The sequence below is a fragment of the Sciurus carolinensis genome, chromosome 8 (assembly GCF_902686445.1).
Source record: "Sciurus carolinensis chromosome 8, mSciCar1.2, whole genome shotgun sequence".
In the NCBI taxonomy this organism is placed as follows: Eukaryota; Metazoa; Chordata; class Mammalia; order Rodentia; family Sciuridae; genus Sciurus; species Sciurus carolinensis.
In genome coordinates, this window is record NC_062220.1 from 45030570 (window position 1) to 45052761 (window position 22192).

The 22192-nt window shown below is 37.9% G+C and overlaps 1 protein-coding gene across 2 annotated transcripts; it reads left to right on the top strand.

Annotated features, from left to right (window-relative positions):
* The first annotated feature begins 259 nt into the window (after positions 1–259).
* Positions 260–21813, top strand: Asns (asparagine synthetase (glutamine-hydrolyzing)). Of its 2 annotated transcripts, none has more exons than XM_047561422.1 (12): positions 260–376; positions 3604–3875; positions 8206–8443; positions 14770–14955; positions 15189–15290; positions 15753–15880; positions 16754–16880; positions 18820–18926; positions 19377–19477; positions 20638–20719; positions 20809–20964; positions 21476–21813. In XM_047561422.1, the coding sequence occupies exons 2-12, from the start codon at positions 3627–3629 to the stop codon at positions 21683–21685; spliced, it is 1686 nt and encodes a 561-aa protein (XP_047417378.1). In that variant the 5' UTR covers positions 260–376; positions 3604–3626; the 3' UTR covers positions 21686–21813. The 2 variants fall into 2 exon arrangements, with proteins under 2 accessions (XP_047417378.1, XP_047417379.1); XM_047561423.1 differs by lacking the exon at positions 260–376 and adding an exon at positions 576–665.
* The last annotated feature ends 379 nt before the right edge of the window (positions 21814–22192 follow it).

The following is a 22192-nucleotide window of genomic DNA, read 5'->3' on the forward strand; positions in this document are numbered from 1 at the left end:
AACAAACGAAGTCCAGAACGTCCTCTAATTGCCAGATGGTCGGGTAGCCCTAGGCACCTGGCCAGATCTCTGAAGCTATCCTTTCACAGGTACCCAACACCTCAAGGAAAAGGAAGCAGAATAGCTCCTCCTTCCTCCCTACCGCTCCGCCTCCTCCGCCCCGCCTCGCCCCGCCCCGCCTTCGGCCCCGCCCTCCGCGTCTGCGGGCCCGCACCGGAGGCCACGCCCCTGCGCGCGCTGGTTGGTCCTCGCGGGTATGATGAAACTTCCCGCACGCGTTACCAGAGCTAGGTGGCTCTGAGTCCGGAGAAGGCCAGCGGTCCCTCCAGCGTTCCACAGCTGTGGTCTCCTACCTGCCCGACCCACTCACAACTAGGTAAGCTGGGGCTGCTCAGGGCAGCGCCCTTCGTGTGCCCGAGAGGGCGAGGTTGATGTGTGGCAGCCTGGCACCCGGCACATGCGGTTCCCTGGCGCCCGGCTGATGCTGCAGCGCTGGCAGAGGACCGACCGAGGGCGGGGCTGATGCCCCGGCGCGATTATTGCGCACCTGGGAGCAAGTTGAGGAGGGAGGATCTCTGTCCGGGCCTTGAGAATTTGACTGAATCGCGACCTGGGGGACCGGGCCGCGTGAGAGAGAAGACAGCGGCAGCCGAAGTTTGGCCCCAGTAAATGTTATTATTTTTAACGGCGTTGAAGCCTGTGAAATGTTAGCAGTTCGAGGGTCCTGCTGCGAACCGGCTGGAACGTGCACGTGGCCGGTGCGCAGTCGGGTGTGGAGGGGCGATGCAGTGCCTAGGTCCTGGTTTAGGAGAGAAGGTCTTTGGCTTGGCAGTGATCGCCCAGATGCCTGTACGTGCCTGCTCACTTTTCTCCAACCCACCTTGCCTCCCCTTCCCCTTTCCCACCCCATGTTCCACCTAGACCGTAGAATGCAACACTCAACAAGTGACCTGCTGAGCAAACCCTGCCGAGAAGATATCTGTTTAGGGAAACAGACGGCTAAGTAACTGAAAAAGGCAAAAGAACTAGCATGCCTTTTCTTAATGGACAGCTGTTTTTCAGGCCTGGCTTCAGATTAATGTTACTTTTTTAAACAAAGGGCGTTTTCTTAGCCCGTGTCCTTGAGTGCTTGCTTAATAATTTGGAAGCCCTGAAAAACTATTTTTTCTTTGATCACATTACTTTAATTTAGAAGTTAGGTAGGTCTTGCACCTGCCTTCTAGTTGGTTACTGAGATCATAAGTAAAAACTAAGCGATCTGAGGAAGTTTAAGTAATTGGTAAGCATAGAAATTAAATTCACTGAAGTGGCTAATTTGGTAGCCGCTGTGTTATCTCATATTTTGAACATTTGAACTGCTGGCTAATTGAAATGTGCTGTACATATGAAATACACCAGATTTTGACGAATTGGGTAGGAAAAACAATGTAAAATATGTCATTAATTTTTTTTGATATTGATTGCATGTTGAATTCAATTACATGTTGATACTATTTTGAGTGTATTGTGTTAAATGTTTTAAATTTCACCTTTTTTATTTTTACTTTTTTAATGGAGCCACGTACGTGGCTTATATTGCTATTGCATAGCACAGCTATGTAAGTTTAGAAGGAAATATGGAAAATGACTGGAAACAGGCAACAGAAGTAAGGAAAAAGTATAGCAAATAGGACAACTTTGCTGTCTTTTATAAGGCTGATTCCAATAACAATAATGTTATGGTTTTAATTTGCTTTTTTCTTCTGGAGAAATAAGTGTTCTTCACAAACTTGTTCCTCTTCTTTCCACTTTAAGTTAGTGGTCAGGGTGTGTTTCCCCGTTATAGGCCTAATACTGGGATTCATTAGTTAGCATTAAGAAGTTTTAAGTAAATGATTCTGAAGATTATATTTGATTTTCAAAGCACTTTCCCACCCCATTTTTAACTTTTATAGATTGCTTATTAGTATTATTTCAAATCCTAGTGAATCTTCCACTAAATTATTAAGTCTTTCATTTTAGGCTATTTGACCAAGTACATGCAAGGTATGCAAGGACTTGTGGTACTTCATTTTCAAATTGCTTAAGTCAGTACCATTTCCCATTATTATTCTTATTTTTTTTAAATCAATGTTTTATTTTAATTTAGCAAAATGTTTTAGACTTTACTGTTTACTGTTTTAAAATTTTTTATTTTTTACAGACTGCATTTTGATTCATTGTACACAAATGGGGTTTTTAGACTTTACTGTTTTAAAATTATTTAATTTTTATTTTTTACAGACTGCATTTTGATTCATTGTACACAAATGGGGTACATCATTTCGTTTCTATGGTTGTGCACGATGTAGATTCATACCATTCATGTAATCATACATGTACATTTTCCATTATTTTTATCTGGTCTTCAAGGACAACCAAAACTTTGTTTCATTTAGATACAAATGAAATGTTCTCAGAGGATTGCTCAAAGTAAATGTTGTAATTTGAATATGTTTTTTCTTTAGTGTGCTTGTCCCAAGTTATCTGGACATTTGCTTCAGATTTGCATTTTTAAAAAATATAGTAGTTGTTTTCCAAGTTACAGATATTTGATTAAAATAACTTTTTTTTTTTAATTAAAATAATTGTTTTGAGCTGGTTATCCAAATGAAAAAGCCTTTTATTTCACAGTTGATAATTTGAAACTGGAAATTGAATTAACATTTGTAGGAATTATTTACTTCCTGGCCTACAAGGATGTGCCGTGTGTGTTTATTTGTTTGTTTGTTTTGCAGTGCTGGGGATTTGAACCCAGGGCCTTGTGTTTGTGAGGCAAGCACTCTACCAACTGAGCTATATCCCCAGCCCCTGTTTTTGTTTTGAGGGATGTTGCTTTCTTACTGATCAGTGCAGCTTTGAGACCAAAATATTTGAGAGCATTTTTGTTATTGAGGACATTATGATAGTGAAGATTTTGTATCTTGTGTCAGTGTTGAATGTTTCGTTAGAATAGTTGATTCAGATTATATTGCTTTCTCTTTCTCATTCTTCAATCACATTTGAATAAAGCACTTAGAGGTAAACTAGAAGATACGAAAAGCTTGCAAGAACTGTGTCTTAATATTATACTTAGTATATACCTTCTGCTATTATACCCTCCATATTCCACCTGCAGTTAGTGCAAATAAAGGGTATTTAATTGTCTAGGAGACCCAGGAGGAAAGTTTCCTGGATTGTTGAGGGCTTTTTTGATTCTGCAATGGAGAAAGTTGGGCTAGACTGGAACCAGCCTGTATGCTTATTTGTATCTTGGGAGGAAACCTAGGCTGCAAAGACTGAATGTAACCTGAATGCTGCTAGCTCTAGTTGACCACCACTTCATGAGGTGGGAAGAGATGCAGACTTTGCCTGGATGCCAAGCTGCTGTAGCTGATTAGGTGCAAAGGTCATTCATCCTTTTTGCATACTTTTAAGTAAATCAAATCTACTTCTGTGTGTTTGCCAACCTAATGGAAATTTGCTGTAGATAAGATCGTTTATGTTTCACCCTTTGAAGTGGTTAATGCAAGTTTCTAGAATGGAGGATTAATCAGACTTGGATTAGATGTTGAATATTTGATTGTTCTGCTTTTATCTTTGTAGAAAGTTGGTAGCCTCGTTGCACCATGTGTGGCATCTGGGCCCTCTTTGGCAGTGATGACTGCCTTTCTGTTCAGTGTCTGAGTGCTATGAAGATTGCGCACAGAGGTCCAGATGCATTTCGTTTTGAGAATGTCAATGGATATACCAACTGCTGCTTTGGATTTCACCGGTTGGCGGTGGTTGACCCACTGTTTGGAATGCAGCCAATTCGACTGAAGAAATACCCTTATTTGTGGCTCTGTTACAATGGTGAAATCTACAACCACAAGGCGGTAAGCGAAAACCTCAGAACTAGTTGGATGTTTTAACATATTTTGTATAATGCTTTTTACTTTTTTACTTTTCACATTTACTCTAGTCATATAGGTACACAAGACTCTGATGCACAAAGAGGTAAATTGACTTGGTCACAAAAACAACAACAACAATAACCAAAAAAACTTAAACTTCCCTGACTCTAACAATTTTTTTCTATTAACATTTTTAATATTAATTGTGCCTGTGCTAGTTTTTGTGTTAGAAACTGGAGTTACAGTGGTAAAGAAGAGAGTTAAGTCTGCCCTTAATGGAACTTATTAGGAAATATATAGAGGAAAAGTGTCATAATATCTGCAACACACTCTCAAATAATTCAGTTGAATAATGAATATGTGCATTCGTGTAAGAGATATTAAGCAAATATGGGCAAATATTAACAGTTATTCAATCTGGGTGCTCATTGCTTTAGTCTGTATATTTGAAATTTTTTTCAAAATTAAAAGTTAGGGAAGGAGTTAAGCAAAAATAACTTGCAAATGATATATGAATTTTATAGGAAACTCTAGCCAAATAATCCTAGATTAGAAGGGTCATATCAAATTCAGTATTTGGTCCTCTTTGACATTGATGACTGCCTTTCTGTTCAGTGTTTTGAGAGCTCTGAAGATTGTGCACAGGGGTCTATATACATTTCGTTTTGAGAATGTCAGTGGACATACCAGCTGCTGTTTTGGGTTTTACCAGTTGGTGATGGTTGACCAGCTGTTTGTAATTCAGCCATTTCGACTGAAGAAATATTAGGGAACAGAAAAAAATTGTTCATATAATAGTTTTTCTCAAAGAACACATACAGAGGTGATAAATATGGGACATCCACTTCCAGAAAGGGTAGTCAGAAAAGGGCTCTTAAAGCAGTACTTGAACTGAGACCCGATGGACAAGCAAGGCTGGGAAGATCACTTCCTTTACAGGGGAGTAGCATGTGGAGTAGAATTGTGGTGGGAAGCAGCCGTGGGACTGTAGTGAGTGAATGAGGGACAGGTAGGGAAGGTGGGGTTGGGAAGGTGGGCAGGTCCATGGAGCTGCACTTAATAGCCATGGTAAGAAGTAGGAATATCATTCAAAGGGCATCAGCAATTGAGGTTTTTAAGGAAGGTGTAGAATTTACTAGTTTGGAGATGATCGTACTTACGGTGTTTACATAATACTGCCACTGAGTCTTGTATGCGGTTGCATACTTAATCAGAATCAAAGGGCAGAAGGTGGCTGAATGCAGTCAAGTGCATTAAGACTTTTAGCAGCACTAAAATTGGAACAACTTTCTAATCCAGTGAAGCTTATTCTCAGGATAAGAGTGGGTGAGGGGATGGAAGTTTGGATCCTAGGAAGCTGAATTTGATAAGAATCTTCTAATACAAGATTATTTAGCTAATGTTTCATGAGTAATTTACATATGATTTACAAGTTGTTTTTCATCAACTCCCTCCCCAACTTTTGATCTTGAAAAAATTACAAACATAAAAAAAAGAACAACAAGCATCTTGATTTTAATATTTGTTTGCTTTATCTCTTAATCACATGTATATGTTCATTATTTGGCTGAATAATTTGAGAGTATGTTGCAGATAATAAGAAACTTACCATCTCTATGTATAAGCATTTACCACTTAAGGATGTGCACATTCTTCTACTTAACATCAATACAATTATTAAACCTAAGAATTCATAATGCTATCTAACATCCAGTTCATATTTAAACATCCCCAAGTGTCCCTAAGAGTATCTTTAGAACTGTTTGGGTTTTTTTTTTGTTGTTTTGTTTTGTTTTGTTTTGTATTGAGGCAGATTTTAGATAAGGTTTGAGCATTTAGTTGTGATTTTCCATGGTCTTTTTTGAGACTTCTTCATATATGCCATCATTCATTGGTAGGGTTTTATATTCTAGCCACCCTTTGGCTACCTTCATCTCTGAACAACAGCTTTTGCCTTGTTGTTTGCTTATAGGAATGTTCTTAATAATAGGCTTTCCATTTGCAAATTTTTTAATATTCAGCAAATTCCTTTCACAGATTTATTAAGGGCCCATATACATGGTCATCATTTTTCTAGGTACTTGGAGATGAAATGGTGAAGAGGAAAGGTAAGAATGGAGTTTCATACTAGTGGAAGGGAAAAGAGGGAAGCAGTTCAAACACCTTTGGAAGTCAAATCAGTATCTTATACATGAGAATACTACATGGTACTATGGGAATATTGGCCAGGTTTCTTCCTTAAATAAGGTAGGAAATACCTTGTTTTGCTTGAACAACTTGGCTACTTGTTAATTTTGTTAAAAAGTTGTAAGTGAAATATTGTGAAAATATTTCTTTTCTAAATTGGTTAAATATATTGTATTTGCAGAGTTCAGTTGTTTCTATCAAGTATCTGAGTCTGGGTTGCTAGAAACCTACCTAAAGAGTAAAATAAATGTTTTAGGCTTATATGGAGTATTCTATAACATAAGCTCCTTTTTTTTTCCAGGGTGAGGAGTGAAAATAAAGTATATTGATACTATAAAAATACAGATGGGGTGCTGGGATTGGAGGGAGACTGAATGAAGAAGTCTGAGGTCCACAACCAGCAAGTCAAATACCAGTATCATTTCAGCTTTATGGCCATATATGAGGCTTTTATTTAAGGAGAAACATTGACGTGTGTTTTCAGGAGGGTGGCAAATGGTACTTAACCCTTGAATTGTTAACCAAGGGACCCCTCTACTCTTTGAATAAACTGAGATTTAACTAACTAGAGGAAGTTGGAGATGGGGGAGATAGATTTGGAAAACTCTTACTTGCTATTATCACCAAATGCATTAGGATTGTTTGTCTTCAGGTATTTCATCCCAGAAGGGGCAGCAGGAGACTTTTCAGATCCCATCTGCTAATAATAGGACCATCCTGGTAGTCTCTCAGAGCAGGGAGGAGTGACTTGGCCATAGCTTTGTAGAAGTAGCCAGAACTCTTTTTTGGGCAGATTGTGAGTGCTTTTAGACAAAAGGTTCACGTGGAAGGAAATGAGCTAGACTATAAAGCATATTTATAGGTCATGTGTTAATACATATAGATTTACTTTTTGAAATTTGGAAACATGTTCTGAATGTTTAAGCTTATTCAAGCTTTTCACCTGATTTTTATTTCTGTTAACTTCTCTTGTCAGCCAAAAATGTGAGTATAAGTACAAAGCACACAACACTGAGGACTTTACACCCTTAGAAGTTTGTCAGTTGTAGTGGAATCACTGAATTAGGCACAATTTAATCAAGCATTCTGCATGTGGTGGCGGTGACCATCTCTTCTGTTCCTTTGGGGTGTGGGTCTGATAAAGCCCCACGTCATTTTCTCTATCAGTGAGAAGTAGTTTTAATGCTACTGCAGTGGTGGAAGGACTGGATGTTGTAGTTCACCCCTGGGGATAAGTAGCTTTGTTTTGGATCATGTGTTTGTCATTATGATGGAGTCATTTATTTGTCACAAAGTGGTGTCTTTTCTTTATATTTTCACAAGTAGGTCTTTGAGGCTGATCAGGAAGAACCTTAGCCAATACTTTATCCCCAGACCAAAAGTTCATAGTTGCTCAAAACACATTTTTAGTTTCATAGTGTCTTGGCAACTGAGTGAATGGTTTTCTTAACTTAGATGTTATATAGCCAGCCCTCCATATTCATGAATTCTGTATCCACAGATTCAGCTAACTATGGGTGAAAATATTGGTGGGGTGGGAATTGTCTCTGTACTGAGCATGTACAGTTTTTTTCTTATTGCTCCCTAAACAATACAGTCTAACAACCATTTACATAGCATGCATTTATATTGTATTAGATATTATAAATAATTAGAGGTGATTTAAACTATACCAAAGGATATTTCTAGGTTATATGTAAACATTACACAATATTTTATTTAAGGAATTTGTACATCTGCAGATGTTATCTGGGTGGGATCCTGGAACCAGTCCCCCACAGATACTGAGGGATGACTGTATACGTAAATTTGTATGTATTACATATATAGTATGTGTATAATATGCATTCTCAGTCCTCCATGCCTTAACTGTTCTGGTACAGTGCCACTGTACATCCAGTTTATAAGACAGCAACTAAAATTATTGAAGGATTCAACCTTATGTTATAAAGAACTAGCAGAATCGTGAATTGAAGTAAACTGTATTTTGATAATGCCACAATTCTTCTAGACCACTAAAGTGCTTGAAATTATTATAGAGCACAGAAATATTGAATCAACTTTGCAATAAAAAGTTGTTAGTGAACACAGATGCTGACATTTTTGTTTTGCTCTGTTTCTTAAGCTGCAACAGCGTTTTGAATTTGAATACCAGACAAAAGTGGATGGTGAGATAATCCTTCATCTGTATGACAAAGGAGGAATTGAACAGACCATTTGTCTGTTGGATGGGGTGTTTGCTTTTATTTTACTGGACACCGCCAATAAGAAACTGTTCCTGGGCAGAGATACCTATGGAGTCAGACCTTTGTTTAAAGCCATGACAGAAGATGGATTTCTGGCCGTATGTTCAGAAGCTAAAGGTAATGTGGGAATTTTTCTGTGAAGTTTTGTTCATGCCCTGGTTTTGTGTTTTCGTGTAGATCATATTTGATAAACCCCTGGGAGGAGCAATGAATATTTTACCAGTGACTAAGTCATGGATCCTTTGAGGTTTTTCTTCTTTATAAACAGAGGAGTGGGCCACCCCTTGTCAGTACTTAAATTCTGTAATACTTGAGGGATGAGTCTGTAGTACATTTATTTTTGTTATGCCAGTATACCCTGCATCTAGTTTGTTCCCTTAGGTGTGTGCAAGTTTTCCTGTGTCATATTGTAATCACAGGCTTGGCTCTGCAATTATTGCACTGTGGAACCTTACCATACAGTCACAGATATCTGTAACCAGCACTCCAGTCAATTTTAGAATATTTTTTATCACCTCAAAAAGAAACCCTGTACCCTTTATCTGTCATCTGCAACCTCCTTACCCCATTCCCCAGCCCCTGGCAACCACCAGTCTGCTTTCTATCTCTCTGTATTTCCCTATTCTAGACATTCCGTATAAATAAATTTGTATCATTACGTGGGATTTTGTGGATTTTTTTACTTGGTAGAAAATTTGAAGATTTGTCTGTGTTGTAAGTACTTCCTGTTTATTGCCAAATAATACTTCATCACATACCACATTTGTTTATCCGTTTATTAATCCATTTATTAACAATACTGCTATAAATATTTGTGTACAAGATTTTGTAGACTTATGTTTTTATTTCTGTTAGGTGTATATTTAAGAGGGGAATTGCTAGGTCATGTAGTCACCGTGTTTCATTGTTTGTGGAACTGCAGACTGTTTTCCAAAGTGGCTGTATCATTTTATGTTCTCCACAATGTGTGAAGGTTTCAGTTCTCCACCTCCTTACAGTGACTTACACCTGAGTCTTTTGAGTCTAGCCATCCTAGTGTGTGTGACTTGGTATCTTGCTGTGGTTTTAGTTTTATATTTTTCTGCTGACAATGGCATTAAGAATCTTTTCCTATACGTATAGGCTATTTGTATATCATTTTTGGAGAAATGTCTATTCAGAGTCTTTCCCATTTCTTTTTTCTTCCTTCTAAGGATTATTTCATTAAAAAAATTAATAGACTTTTTTAAAAGAGAAATTTATGGTCTCAAAAGAAGTGGTAAGTACAGAGTGCCCACATGTTCCCTCTCTCCCAGTTTCCTCCACTCTTACAAGTCATGAGCTACAATTGTTAGGATTGATGAATCGGTATTGATATATTTTATTAGCTGAAGTCCATTGTTTATATTAAGGTTCACTCTTTGTGTTTTACAGTTCTTCGTATTTGTTAAATGCATAATGCCATATATCTACCTTAAAGTACAATGCAGAATATTTTCATTGTCCTAAAAATCTGATATCTGTGATCAGCCATTCATCTTTCCTATTCCTCTGACTCCTGAATGCCTAGCAAAAACGATCTTTTTACTGTCTATAATTTTTTTTTTCAGAGAGTCTTAAAGTTATGCTCATACAATAGGTTGCCCCATCAGACTGGCTTCTTTCACTTAGCATGTGCATTTAAAGTTTGTAAATGTCATTTATTTGTTGGCTGTTTTTTTTTTTTTAATCACCAAATAATCCACTGTTTAACTGCAGCAGAATTTGTTTATTCATTTCTGAATTATCTATTTTTAATTGAGTCATCTGTCTTCTTATTTAGTTGTAATAGTTCCTTGTGTAGTATAGATACAAATTCCAGGAAGATGTTTTGCAGGTTTGCAGTATAAGATGCACTGAACACTATACACTTGCAATGAACATTCTGAAAATGAAAACAAGAAAAAACTTCATTTACAATGGCATCAAAAAATAAAATGCTTAGGAATAAATTTAACCAAAGTGGTGCTAAACTTGTACTTTGAAAATTATAAAACATGATTAAAAGAAATTAAGGAAATATAAATAAATGGAAAAGTATCCCATAATCATGGATCAAAGACTTGTTAAGATGACAGTACTCCTCAAATCGATTAACAGATTCAGTTCAATCTGTTAGAAACCCAGGTGACCTTTTTTTTTTTTTTTTTTTATCTTACTAATGGTATTTTATTGGTCAAGGAATCAAATGGTGAGGAGAAAAGCAAGAAAAATTCTTTATCACAGATCTGGACACATCCATCAATCTCAGCATAAACACAGCTATTGAGGATTCATGTGGATCCCTCTTGCTTCATTCCTTCCTCACACCCTCCAGAAGGCATCACCTCACTTTACTGAGTAGAGAATGAATTTTTTTTCTTCATTCCTGATCTGCCATATTGCATCAGGTTTCCTGTACCTTAAAAATCATATGTAGACTGAGTCAGGAATATCACAAGTTCTAATCCAGCCTTAACAACTTATTGAGAGACCCAAGCAACTTACTGAATCCCTGTCTCAAATTAAAATATAAAAAGGGCTGGAAATGTGACTCAGAGGATAAGCATACCTAGGTTTACTCCTTGGTACAAACAATTTATCATATGTCTTAATAATGTTTTCCCATTTTTACCTCATCTTGCAGTTTTCAGAGGCTGTATCTTATTTGATTTTCATTTTTGTCATCTTGTGAATGGTCAGATACATATTCAATGCTCTAAAATTTTTGGTAAATTCAAATGGGAGGATTGCATAACAGTAAAAAATTCCAAACTTCCTATAATGGTTAATTTGAATTGATAACTAGATTAGATTAAAAGATGCAGATGATTAAGAGGATTTGGGTGTGTCCATGAGGGCATATCTAAGAATGATTGGAATGTGGGATAGTTAACTGAAGTGGAGATGCTCCCATAGCATGAGAAGACCACCCACTAGGATGGTAGTTTGGATGGAATAAAAGTTGGAAGAACAAGGAAGCAGATAAAGATGCAAGTTTGACTCTTCCTGAGTCGTTGTGGAGTGGGTTGTGGAGGCGGGGCACAGTCTGTCCCTCCGAGGTTTTTGGTGAAGAGGTGCAGTTCCTGATTGCTGCTTCAGTTGTCTGAGGATATTGGACACTTGCTTCTTCACTTTTCCAAAGTGGACTCTGCCAGTGATTCTCCAGGTAGTTTCCAAAAGCCTTGGTCTCAGACTAGGGTAGCATTGTTGCTCCCTCATGTTCTGGGACTTCCACTTCTTGGACTGCACAGCTACAGGTTCTTCCAGCTCTCCAACCTGACAATGAGGTTCCAGTGTCCAGCAGGGAGTCTCAGGCTGGGATTTTCCCCCACCTAAAGATGGGAGCTACTGCTTCCAGGATGATCCAAGATGGCCATTCTGGCTTCCAAATCTGTTGCCAAATGGGGAGCTGTAGCACAGGGTGTGGGCATGGTCGACTGGAGGTTCCTGGAGGTGAGGTGTTTTTTGTTGGACAGAGGTCCTGAAGGCCGGGTGTGCTCCGTCTGGTGGAGGGGTTGTGGAGGCGGGGCACAGTCTGTCCCTCCGGGGTTTTTGGTGAAGAGGTGCAGTCTGTCTGTCTGGATGTCCCAGAAAGACCAGGTTTCTGTAGTTCTCCAACATCACATCTCTGTATAATTTCTGCTGAGCCAGGTCTAGGCTTCCCATTCCTCTTGAGAGAAATCAATGACCACATTCTGGAATGTCAGTGGTTCCATTTCCTGCTCTTCACTCTGTCCCGCATTCTCCCTCGGAGTCTTTCCTTCCCTGTGTTGCACAGAAACCTGGGACTCCTGAGCACAGGAGGAAAAGCCACAAGTCAGATGACCTTTTTATAGAAATTGACAGGGTGACTCTAAAATTCATATTGACTTATAAGGGACCCAGAATAGCCAAAACAATCATGTAGAAGAAGAAAGTAGGAAAACTTACTTTTTCTGATTTTAAAAGTTACTTGAAAAAAAGAAAAAAGAAAAAAAAAGATTCCTACTTTTACTGGGTTTCCTTTGAACTTAATGGTCACTTGATATGGAACTATAGTCTTATGTCCAATTTGTCCTCTGAAATTTCTTGATTTTTCTTGTCTGTATCCTTAACTCTGCCCTTTTACATACCCATTTGGATCTTGATACACTCTACTTAAAACCTTTCCATTATCCCCCAGCCCCTGCGGGCTAGTGAGAACATCTGGGTCTTTTGGTCTTTGTATTCAGTACTGCAGAGATTACTAGGTTAATAAGCTCAGATAGTAAATCATGCTGTGTATTCTATAGAGATAGGCAGTTACTAGTCACAGTAAAACATTGACTTTCTTGTCAAAGGTGATAGTGATGTCTGGTTAGTTACTGCCTATAGGAAATTACTGAAGAAATTTAAATTACCTGCCTCTATTCACACATGGTATATAAAGACGATTGTGGGATGGATGTCTGACTTCTAAATATATCTGACTTTGATATACCTGACAGTGAAGCATTTTGCTTGTTAAAGGATTGGGAACCATGGCTCTTTTTTTTTTTTTTTTTTTTAATAGTTTTATTTTTTCCTTCTTTTTAAGTTTTTATTTTTATAGACTGCATTTTGATACATTGTATACAAAAGGGGTACAACTTTTCATTTCTGTGGTTGTACACAAAGATTCACACCATTCATGTAATCATACATGTACATAGGGTAATAATATCTCAGTTCACTATCTTTTCTTCCCCCACCCCTTCCCGCCCCATTTCCCTCTACACAATACAAACTTCCTCTATTCTTCTGTTGCCCCTGTCCCCGCCACCCTCCCCTCATTATATATCACCATCCATTTATCAGAGAAAACATTTGGCCTTTGGTTTTTTGGGCTTGGCTTATTTCACTTAACATGATATTCTCCAACTCCATCCATTTAACCAGCAAATGTCATAATTTTATTCTTTATGGCTGAGTAATATTCTACTGTGTATATATACCACAGTTTCTTTATCCATTCATCAACTGAAAGGCATCTAGGTTGGTTCCACAATCTAGCTGTCGTGAATTGAGCAGCTATGAACATTGATGTGGCTGACTGCTTTACTGTAGTATGCTGATTTTAAGTCCTTTGGGTATAAACTGAGGAGCTGGGCCAAATGGTGGATCCATTCCAAGTTTTCTGAGGAATTTTCATACTGCTTTCCAGAGTGGCTGCACCAATGGCAACTCTACCAGCAATGTATAAGTGTGCCTTTGTCCCCATATCCACGCCAACACTTATTATTGCTTGTGTTCTTGATAATAGTCATTCTAATTGGAGTTAGATGAAATTTTAGGGTGGTTTTAATTTGCATTTCTCTAATTACTTTTTCGTATATTTCATATATTTGTTGATCACCTGTATATCTCTTTTGTGACGTGTCTGCCCAGTTCCTTAGCCCATTTATTGATTGGGTTCTTTGTATTTTTGGTGTAAAGTTTTTTGAGTTCTTTATAAACTTTGGAGATTAGTGCTCGGTCTGAAGTGTGTGTGTAGAAAAGATTTTCTCCCACTCTGTGATAGCAGTATGTAAATCACACTCTCTTTTCACATTATTGATTGTTTTCTGTGCTGAGAAAAAACTTTTTAGTTTGAATCTATCCCATGTATTGATTCCTGCTTTTATTTCTTGTGCTATGGGGGTCTTGGTAAGGAAGTCTGGTCCTAAGCCAATGTGATGGAGATTCAGGCCTACTTTTTCTTCTATTTGGTGCAAGTTCTCTAGTCTAATTCCTAGGTCTTTGATTCATTTTGAGTTGAGTTCTGTACAGGGTGAGAGATAGGATTTTAATTTCATTTTACTGCATGTGGAATTCCAGTTTTGCCAGCACCATTTGTCGAAGAGGCTGTCTTTTCTCCATTGTATGTTTTTGGCCCCTTTGTCTAGTATGAGATAACTGTACTTATGTGGGTTTGTCTCTGATGACAAAGAAATGACTGCCATTATATTGTAAAATTAACAATTAAATTTCTCTCTTTTTTTCTTTACTTGTATCTTTTCATTTTGTATTTGTTTGCTTTATTGTAGAAAATAACATTTTCTTTTTTTTTTTTTTTTTTTTTTTGCGGTGCTGGGGATTGAACCTAGGGCCTTGTGCATGCGAGGCAAGCACTCTACCAACTGAGCTATGTCCCCAGCCCAATAAAATTTTCTTGATCAGAAATTCCAGCTAGGGAGAGGGAATTGAATGCTGGAGGTTCTTCCGTTGTTTTGAATTACTACAAATTAGTGTAATTTTGCTGTTTATTACTGTGCCACTTTTATCTCCCTAGTGAGTAGATGGTAGAACTTTGGGTGATTAACACCCCGCACCCCGTTTTGCTTATATAATGGACATGGGTGTATATTAAAAAGGAAAAATAAACAGGAAATTCCTAGGATGTTAACTGTTGTGGAAGTTATGATGAGGTGTTCCCTTATTTGAAGATTATCTTTTTGAATCTGTAGGTCTTGTTACCTTGAAACATTCCACAGCTCCTTTTTTAAAAGTGGAGCCTTTTCTTCCGGGACACTATGAAGTTTTGGATTTAAAACCAAATGGCAAAGTTGCATCGGTGGAAATGGTTAAATATCATCACTGCAGGGACGAGCCACTGCATGTCCTCTATGACAGTGTGGAGAAACTCTTCCCAGGTAACAAAAACCCATCTATCCCTCCACCACCTCCTCCCTCCTAAAGGAAAATGGTCACATTCTCACATTATTGCTATACCTAATTCACTTGGAGGTGACACATTGGGATTTGGCAGGCTCCCCTTTTGAGAGATTGCCATGGTGGTGGAACTGGGTGATTGTGAACTTCACTTCAATAACTAACTCAGCCCCAGCCTTTCTGGAGCTGTTTCATTTACTTTGTGTGTTTATAGGTTTTGAGATAGAAACTGTGAAGAACAACCTCCGCATCCTTTTCGATAATGCTGTCAAGAAACGTTTGATGACAGACAGGCGTATTGGCTGCCTTTTATCAGGTGAAGTTAGTTAAAAAAAAAAATAGCTAAGAATATTTAGCGTGTGTTTGTTTAAGTGAAATGATTTGTACCCATCCCCGAGGTTTCCACTATAACATATTTGCTATAAGATTTCATCTTTCCTTTATTATAGGACATAAAATTTTTTTGTAAGCTATATTTAATATTCATATTAATACTGTGATTTAGTTATGCCATAGCTGTATTATTAGTGTAAAAGCTAGTTAATACATATTCCTGAGAATCCTGTGTAGTGATTTTAACCAATTCACATAGTTACCATTGTGATAGTATCCAGTAAAAACCATGTTGTATTTTTCTCTTGTCAAGGTTCGTTTCAGTTTATAAAACTTGGGGATCGTAAATGGTAAAACCATAATCCCGATGTTCAGCAGTATGTAAATCACACTGTCCCGTCTACTGCTAAGCACGTAACCAGCGTACTTGTTCTTTTGCTTGCAGGCGGTTTGGACTCCAGCCTGGTTGCTGCCACCCTGCTGAAGCAGCTAAAAGAGGCCCAAGTGCAATATGCTCTCCAGACATTTGCAATTGGCATGGAGGACAGCCCTGATTTACTGGCTGCTAGAAAGGTAAGATGCTGTCTCTGCCCATTATGTAGTTTTAGCAGACTTGTTATTAGAATGAAAATCAAGACAATCATTTATGATTCTATTTGTGCCACTCTTTTGACTCTAGTAATTGCTTTAAATTAAATATGTTAAAATAGATTGAAATGCCAATTGAATATCAACTGTGTCGTATACTGACCTCTGGGTATAAAAGTGTGATGGGATAATTTTGAAGTAAAAATATATAATTCATTTGAAATATGTGGGCTAGAACCTAGCATATGTAGTAAGGACTTCGTGAATATTAACTGTTTCTGTTTTTCGTTTTTTTTTTTTTTTTTATAAGGCATAATGCTTAGATCTGTGGGTAGAGGGAGCTTATAAATATTCAGTTGTAGGACATCTGGTTCTTGATCTGGAGGAACTTAGAATAGATAAGAAAGAACTAGAGTTCAATCTCAATGAGAGTTGATTGCTATTGGGGGAAGGCAAAACAGCCTAAGAAAGTAGAAGGAGCCAGGGGCCATTCTATGTAGGAATAACACCCAGGGTCTAAAATTAGGCATTTCAGGAGTACAAAAAGTTCAGAGTGGAAGCACTTAGAACTAGAGAAAGATAACAGATTAGATAAAATAGGTGGGGAGGGAGTGGTACTATTTGGGAGCTTCTTGTCTCTTAGGTTGCCGTCTTGGAATGGGAGGGGCTCATGGGAGATTTACATTTTGTGGTTGAAAGGAGGCCAGAAATGAATATGGTGGCCTGGGGAATTATTTCTTATTTTCCCTTGTTTATTTTTTACTACTAATTCATAATTTTTTGTGAGGTACTATTGTTTCATTTTCAAGGGTAGTTATTTTCTTTGAATAATGAGAATTTGAGTATTTCTTTAATCAGGTGGCAAATCATATTGGAAGTGAACATCACGAAGTCCTTTTTAACTCTGAGGAAGGCATTCAGGCCCTGGATGAAGTCATATTTTCTTTGGAAACTTATGACATTACAACAATTCGAGCATCAGTAGGTAAGATATTTTATGTTATTAAAAGGATTTCTTTTTAAATACTGAAGACAAATATGAGGTTTTAAAAATATTAAGCGGTTAGCTTTCCACCGCTGTGACAAAATACATGAAAAAATTAAGAGGACAAAAGGTTTATTTAGGCTCATGGTTTCAGAGGTTTCAGTCATAGTCAGTTTGCTCTATTATTTTTGAGGTGAGGCAAAACACTGCAATTGAGAGCACATGGTGGGGTAAAGCTATTCACCTTATGGTGATGGAGAAGCAAAAAGAGGGGAGGAGCTATAGTCCCAGTAACTCTTTCAAGGCACACCCCTCAATCATCTACTTCCTTCCTCTAGGTCCCACTTCCTAAAGGTCCCGCTGTCTCCCAGTAGCTCCTGTCTGGGAGCCAGGCCTTCAACACATGGGCCTTAAGTTTAAGAAATGTTATTTAAGAATGAATGAACTAGGTGTATATGTTGTAATTCATTTTCCTTAAGGAGTACTTACTTTAGATTAAGTATTTTGGTAAATATTCCATCACACAACTTGTCAATCACTAGCTGTTCTTTAGCTATACAAACAATTCTAGTTTTATCTGATGGACACATATTGATATAGGAAGTATACCCCAAATCAGAAAAAGCCAATGTTAAGCCTGTAAAATACCAGTAGCTTAGATATTCCTCTTTATTGAAACATTTGACTTGCACTGGGGTTGTGGCTCAGTAGTAGAGCACTTGCCTAGCATGTGTGAGGCACTGGGTTTAATCCTCAGCACCACATAAAAATAAATAAATAAAAATAAATATATTGCATTCATCTAAAACTAAAAATATTTTTAAAAAATGTGACTTGGAGGACAAAAAAATCCCTTAGGTAATACAATGGCTCATTGCCCTCTAAAGCATTACAGTGAGTAAATAGATACACAGTTTATTTGTGTTACTGAATTTAATGGGGTCGGTGGTGGATTTGCCAGGGAGAGTTTAAAAGTCTCCCCTGAGGAGAGGGATAATTTAAAAAAGGTTAAGAAGAGACACAGATTGAAAGGGATGTGGAGCAGGTACAAAGCAGACATGATTCAATTACTTATGCAGCTGCCTCAACTATCTGTGAAATTTGATAAATGGGGAGTGTTGGGAAGTCAGTCCAACAAAATTAAAACTAAACTACCTAGGTTAGTCTGTTTTATGTTGCTGGAACGAAATATCTAAGATCAGTTAACTTAAAAGGTGTTAACTTAAGTTTGGAGGCTGAAAGTTCAGCGTGGCAGCCTGGCAAAGCCCTCCTGGCTGAGCCACCTCATGGTGGCATCAGGTGGGAACACGCACCAGAGGGAGAGAAACAAGGAGAGACAGGAAACCAGCACTTAGGAACAGGCTCTTTTATAACAACTAGCTCCACCAAGAACTAAGAGTCTCATGAGAACTACCTTAATCCCTTCCCTTACAAGGGGATGTCTCCAGTGACCCACCCAACTCTCAGTATGCCCACCTTTTAAAGGTCCTACCACCTGTCACATGGCCACACTGCAGACCAAGCCTCCAACACATGAACTCTTGGGGGACACATTACAGCTAAGCCCTAGCACTCCCCAAACCCTTATTTTTGTGTATTAATACCAGCATGCAAGGCATGATTTTTAGGTATTTGAGTCATTGTTCAGTTTAGCCAAATTTTAAGGTAGATATTCTTGGTCTAAAAACATTAGAATTTTTTTAAACCTGTTTATGAAATTATAGAATGGTTTCTGGGCTATTTTATTGCAGTGGTACAACTTTTGAATTAAGTCCATATGAATGGCTTATTAGTGTAAGGTCATTATTTTAAAACTCTTATCTATTCATACAAAGTCCAGTGTGGTAGTAAAGCCTGCAGTTGTCTCTGAAAGTCAAATAAAAGGCATTTTTGGTGGAGGGTTATGTTGACATTAACATTAATTTCTCTTTTATTTAAGGTATGTATTTAATTTCCAAGTATATTCGGAAGAACACAGACAGTGTGGTGATCTTTTCTGGAGAGGGATCTGATGAACTTACACAGGGTTACATTTATTTCCACAAGGTGAGCACTCTGAAGCAGGGGACATTTGTGCTAGTAGGAAACATTTGACTGTTTTCTATCGTCTGTCATTTTTAATGTTAACAATGACTTTTCTGAGTACCTTCTGAGTTTATACATATGAGGAAATCAATAGTGTCTTATTTATTTCTTTGGGGGAGAAAGAAGTCTTAATATCAGATGATTTTCACTCTTTAAAATGAACAAAGCTAGAATTCCCTTTCTATTTCATCGTCCACTATATTTGTTGTCATGTTAGCAGTTGTGGTAAGTGACAGTGTGTTTTATAAGGCACTACCTGCCTCTGTCCAGGCCATTTACTTCTGTCCCTCCCCTTGTTTAGTGCTCTGTCTTGCCCACCTCCAGTGTTGGAATATGTGTAAAAGGGAGAAGTAAAAGCAGTTCTGTATGCCACAAGCAAAGCTATTGTTTGGCTCTTTCTTTGTAAAATAGGCTCCTTCTCCTGAAAAGGCTGAGGAGGAGAGTGAGAGGCTACTGAAGGAACTCTATTTGTTTGATGTTCTCCGTGCAGACCGGACTACTGCTGCCCATGGGTAACTTGATTTAAGAAATGATTTAAAACAAAACAAAACAACTCTCAAAAAATGAAAAGATCAGTGGCTGATTTTGTTTTTTTCTTTTCACTTGGCTATATGTTCTAAAGTGTGACTTTTATAGAGCAAATGAAGCTGATTTCTTTACTTAGCCCCGAAAGAATTGGGCTGAAGTCAAAGTGCTATTGTGGTAATGGGGAGAGGTCTTCTTTGAGTTGCTTCAGACAGTTTCCATCTTTAAAGTTTAATAACATTCTACATCTGACCCCCAAGGGAAGGCAGCTGCAGCTATTTTGAGGTCTTTTAAAAAGAAGCTAAGGTTATAAACTCCACATGACAAGTATTGAGCACCCACAATACCTCTTTGATGCTGTAGTGACTCTAAGGGGCACAAGATAAGGGAGGTTTGATTAGATTATAAACCAGGGTTCTTTGGTGTCATTCTCCCTTGGCTTAAGTTTTCATGTTTAATTGGTCATGTTGTAGAGTTGAAAAGACTCTTACTTGCTACATGTGATACACAACTGACGTTAAATGTTTTAGTTTCTTCTACTGAATCACACTTAGTTTAGGAAATAATTAAATGGGCGAAAGGGAATGGGCTTGACCCATGGTTAATATCCTATCTGCTTGCCCTAACCGGAATCATTAGGATTCATGGCATAGATGATGTGGCATTTGATGAAATATTGTGAAACATTGGTTTATTTTGCATACTGTATGTGAAATATTAATCAGGTTGTGTTAAAATACTGAACTGTCATTGCAGTTGTTAATAAGAGAAGAGATGATCTCACCTAGAAAAAACTTGGGAGTCAGAAAGGTCCAGGCCAGATACATTCTTAACAATCAGCTACTTATAATTCTTAACTTACTTTGCTTTTTGGGTTGTACATTTAACTTTTCATATAAGGAAAAGTAAAAGTAATACTCTCAAGCTGATAGTTACACTCAATAGATGAAATAATGTCTTTTATTTTAAATGAAGATGTCTGTATTCTTCCATTAGTGTAGAACAGTCAGTAGGAGGTTGTGAGATGGCTCTGTGATCCCAACATTACTCAATCTGGTTCCATTGCTAGGCAACTCTGAGCCTGAACCTAAATTGACAGGTACTAAATACCCATTTTGATTTAGATTTTTCAATTTTCTCCTTTAAGCCTTGAACTGAGAGTCCCATTTCTGGATCATCGTTTTTCTTCCTATTACTTGTCTCTGCCACCAGAAATGAGAATTCCAAAAGTAGGTAAAATCAGCTCAAGGTAAACACTACCATTGCTCTCAGGTTACATTTGTGAGTTTTGCTGATACTCCTTTTGTTTTCATGTCAGAATGGGATAGAGAAACATCTCCTGAGAGAGGCATTTGAGGACTCCAACCTGATACCTAACGAGATTCTCTGGCGACCCAAAGAGGCCTTCAGTGATGGGATAACCTCAGTTAAGAATTCCTGGTTTAAGATTTTACAGGAATATGTTGAACATCAGGTATGAGGTCTTTAAAAATGTTTTCTGCAATAGGATAATTTAGATGCAGAGCTGGAATCTCTGTTCTTTTTGTATTTAGTTTGAATGTTTGGTGTATATAGGAGAAGAGAGTCTTTATAAACAGCATCTCTTTTTAAATAAGAATGATATAAATTAAGGATCATGAAGGTTTATAAAGTTGTATTTAGAACTGAAAGGGGGAGAGGGGAGGCTTACTAATCATCACTGACCATTTAACCCATTTTGGGGTACTTTCAGACATTAGACACTAGCAAATAAAATAATCACTAAGTATTAGAAATAGCATGTGAATATTTTTTGAAAGTTAACTATAGCCGTGCACATTATGGATATCGTAGTATTTTCCAAGTGATGGGTGATCAAAGGGTTTTGTACAATTTATAGTCAAGCCTTCTCTTAACTTTATTTTCATTTTGTGGTAACAAATCAAATACAAGTATTTCCATGCCATTTGAAAAGCTGTTCTGCTCTTACACCCTTATTCTTATAGGTTGATGATGCGATGATGGCAACTGCAGCCCAAAAATTCCCTTTCAACACTCCTCAAACTAAAGAAGGCTATTATTACCGTCAAATCTTTGAACGCCACTATCCAGGCCGAGCTGACTGGCTGACCCATTACTGGATGCCCAAGTGGATCAATGCCACTGACCCTTCTGCCCGCACTCTGAGCCATTACAAGTCAGATGCCAAAGCATAGGCACTCTCCAAGTTATGGAGTGAAAGTAAATGTTTCTTCTAGGGGTGTAGGGGCATTGGGGATAGATAGGGGAGTAGTGAAAATCATCCACTCATGCCTACTTGGGCCTGAAAGAAATAAAAGTCATACCTAAAACTTTCTCCTTGTTTGTATTCATACAGTTCTGTGATTAGAGGTAACTGGAAATGGAATGGCTTTTGCCATATCATAGTAAGGAGGATATAGTGAGGAAGGGGCAGTGGTCAGATATCTGCAAGAACTGCTTTGAAAGATGTTTGGGCCTCATGCACATGTGGACTCCCAGTCCTTGTCTCATCCTAGTGTGGTCCTCTTGTGACTTCCCTCTTAGTTCTTTCCACATTCCTTACAGTTGGTTAGGCAGACCCTGTATATGTGAGTCCTCTGTAAGAGTTTGGGACCATTCTATTGTGTAAAATAGTGATTCATTGTTTTCTTTTTTATGTTGAGCTAGTGAACCTCCTGGAGACTATTTTTCCAGAACTGAGG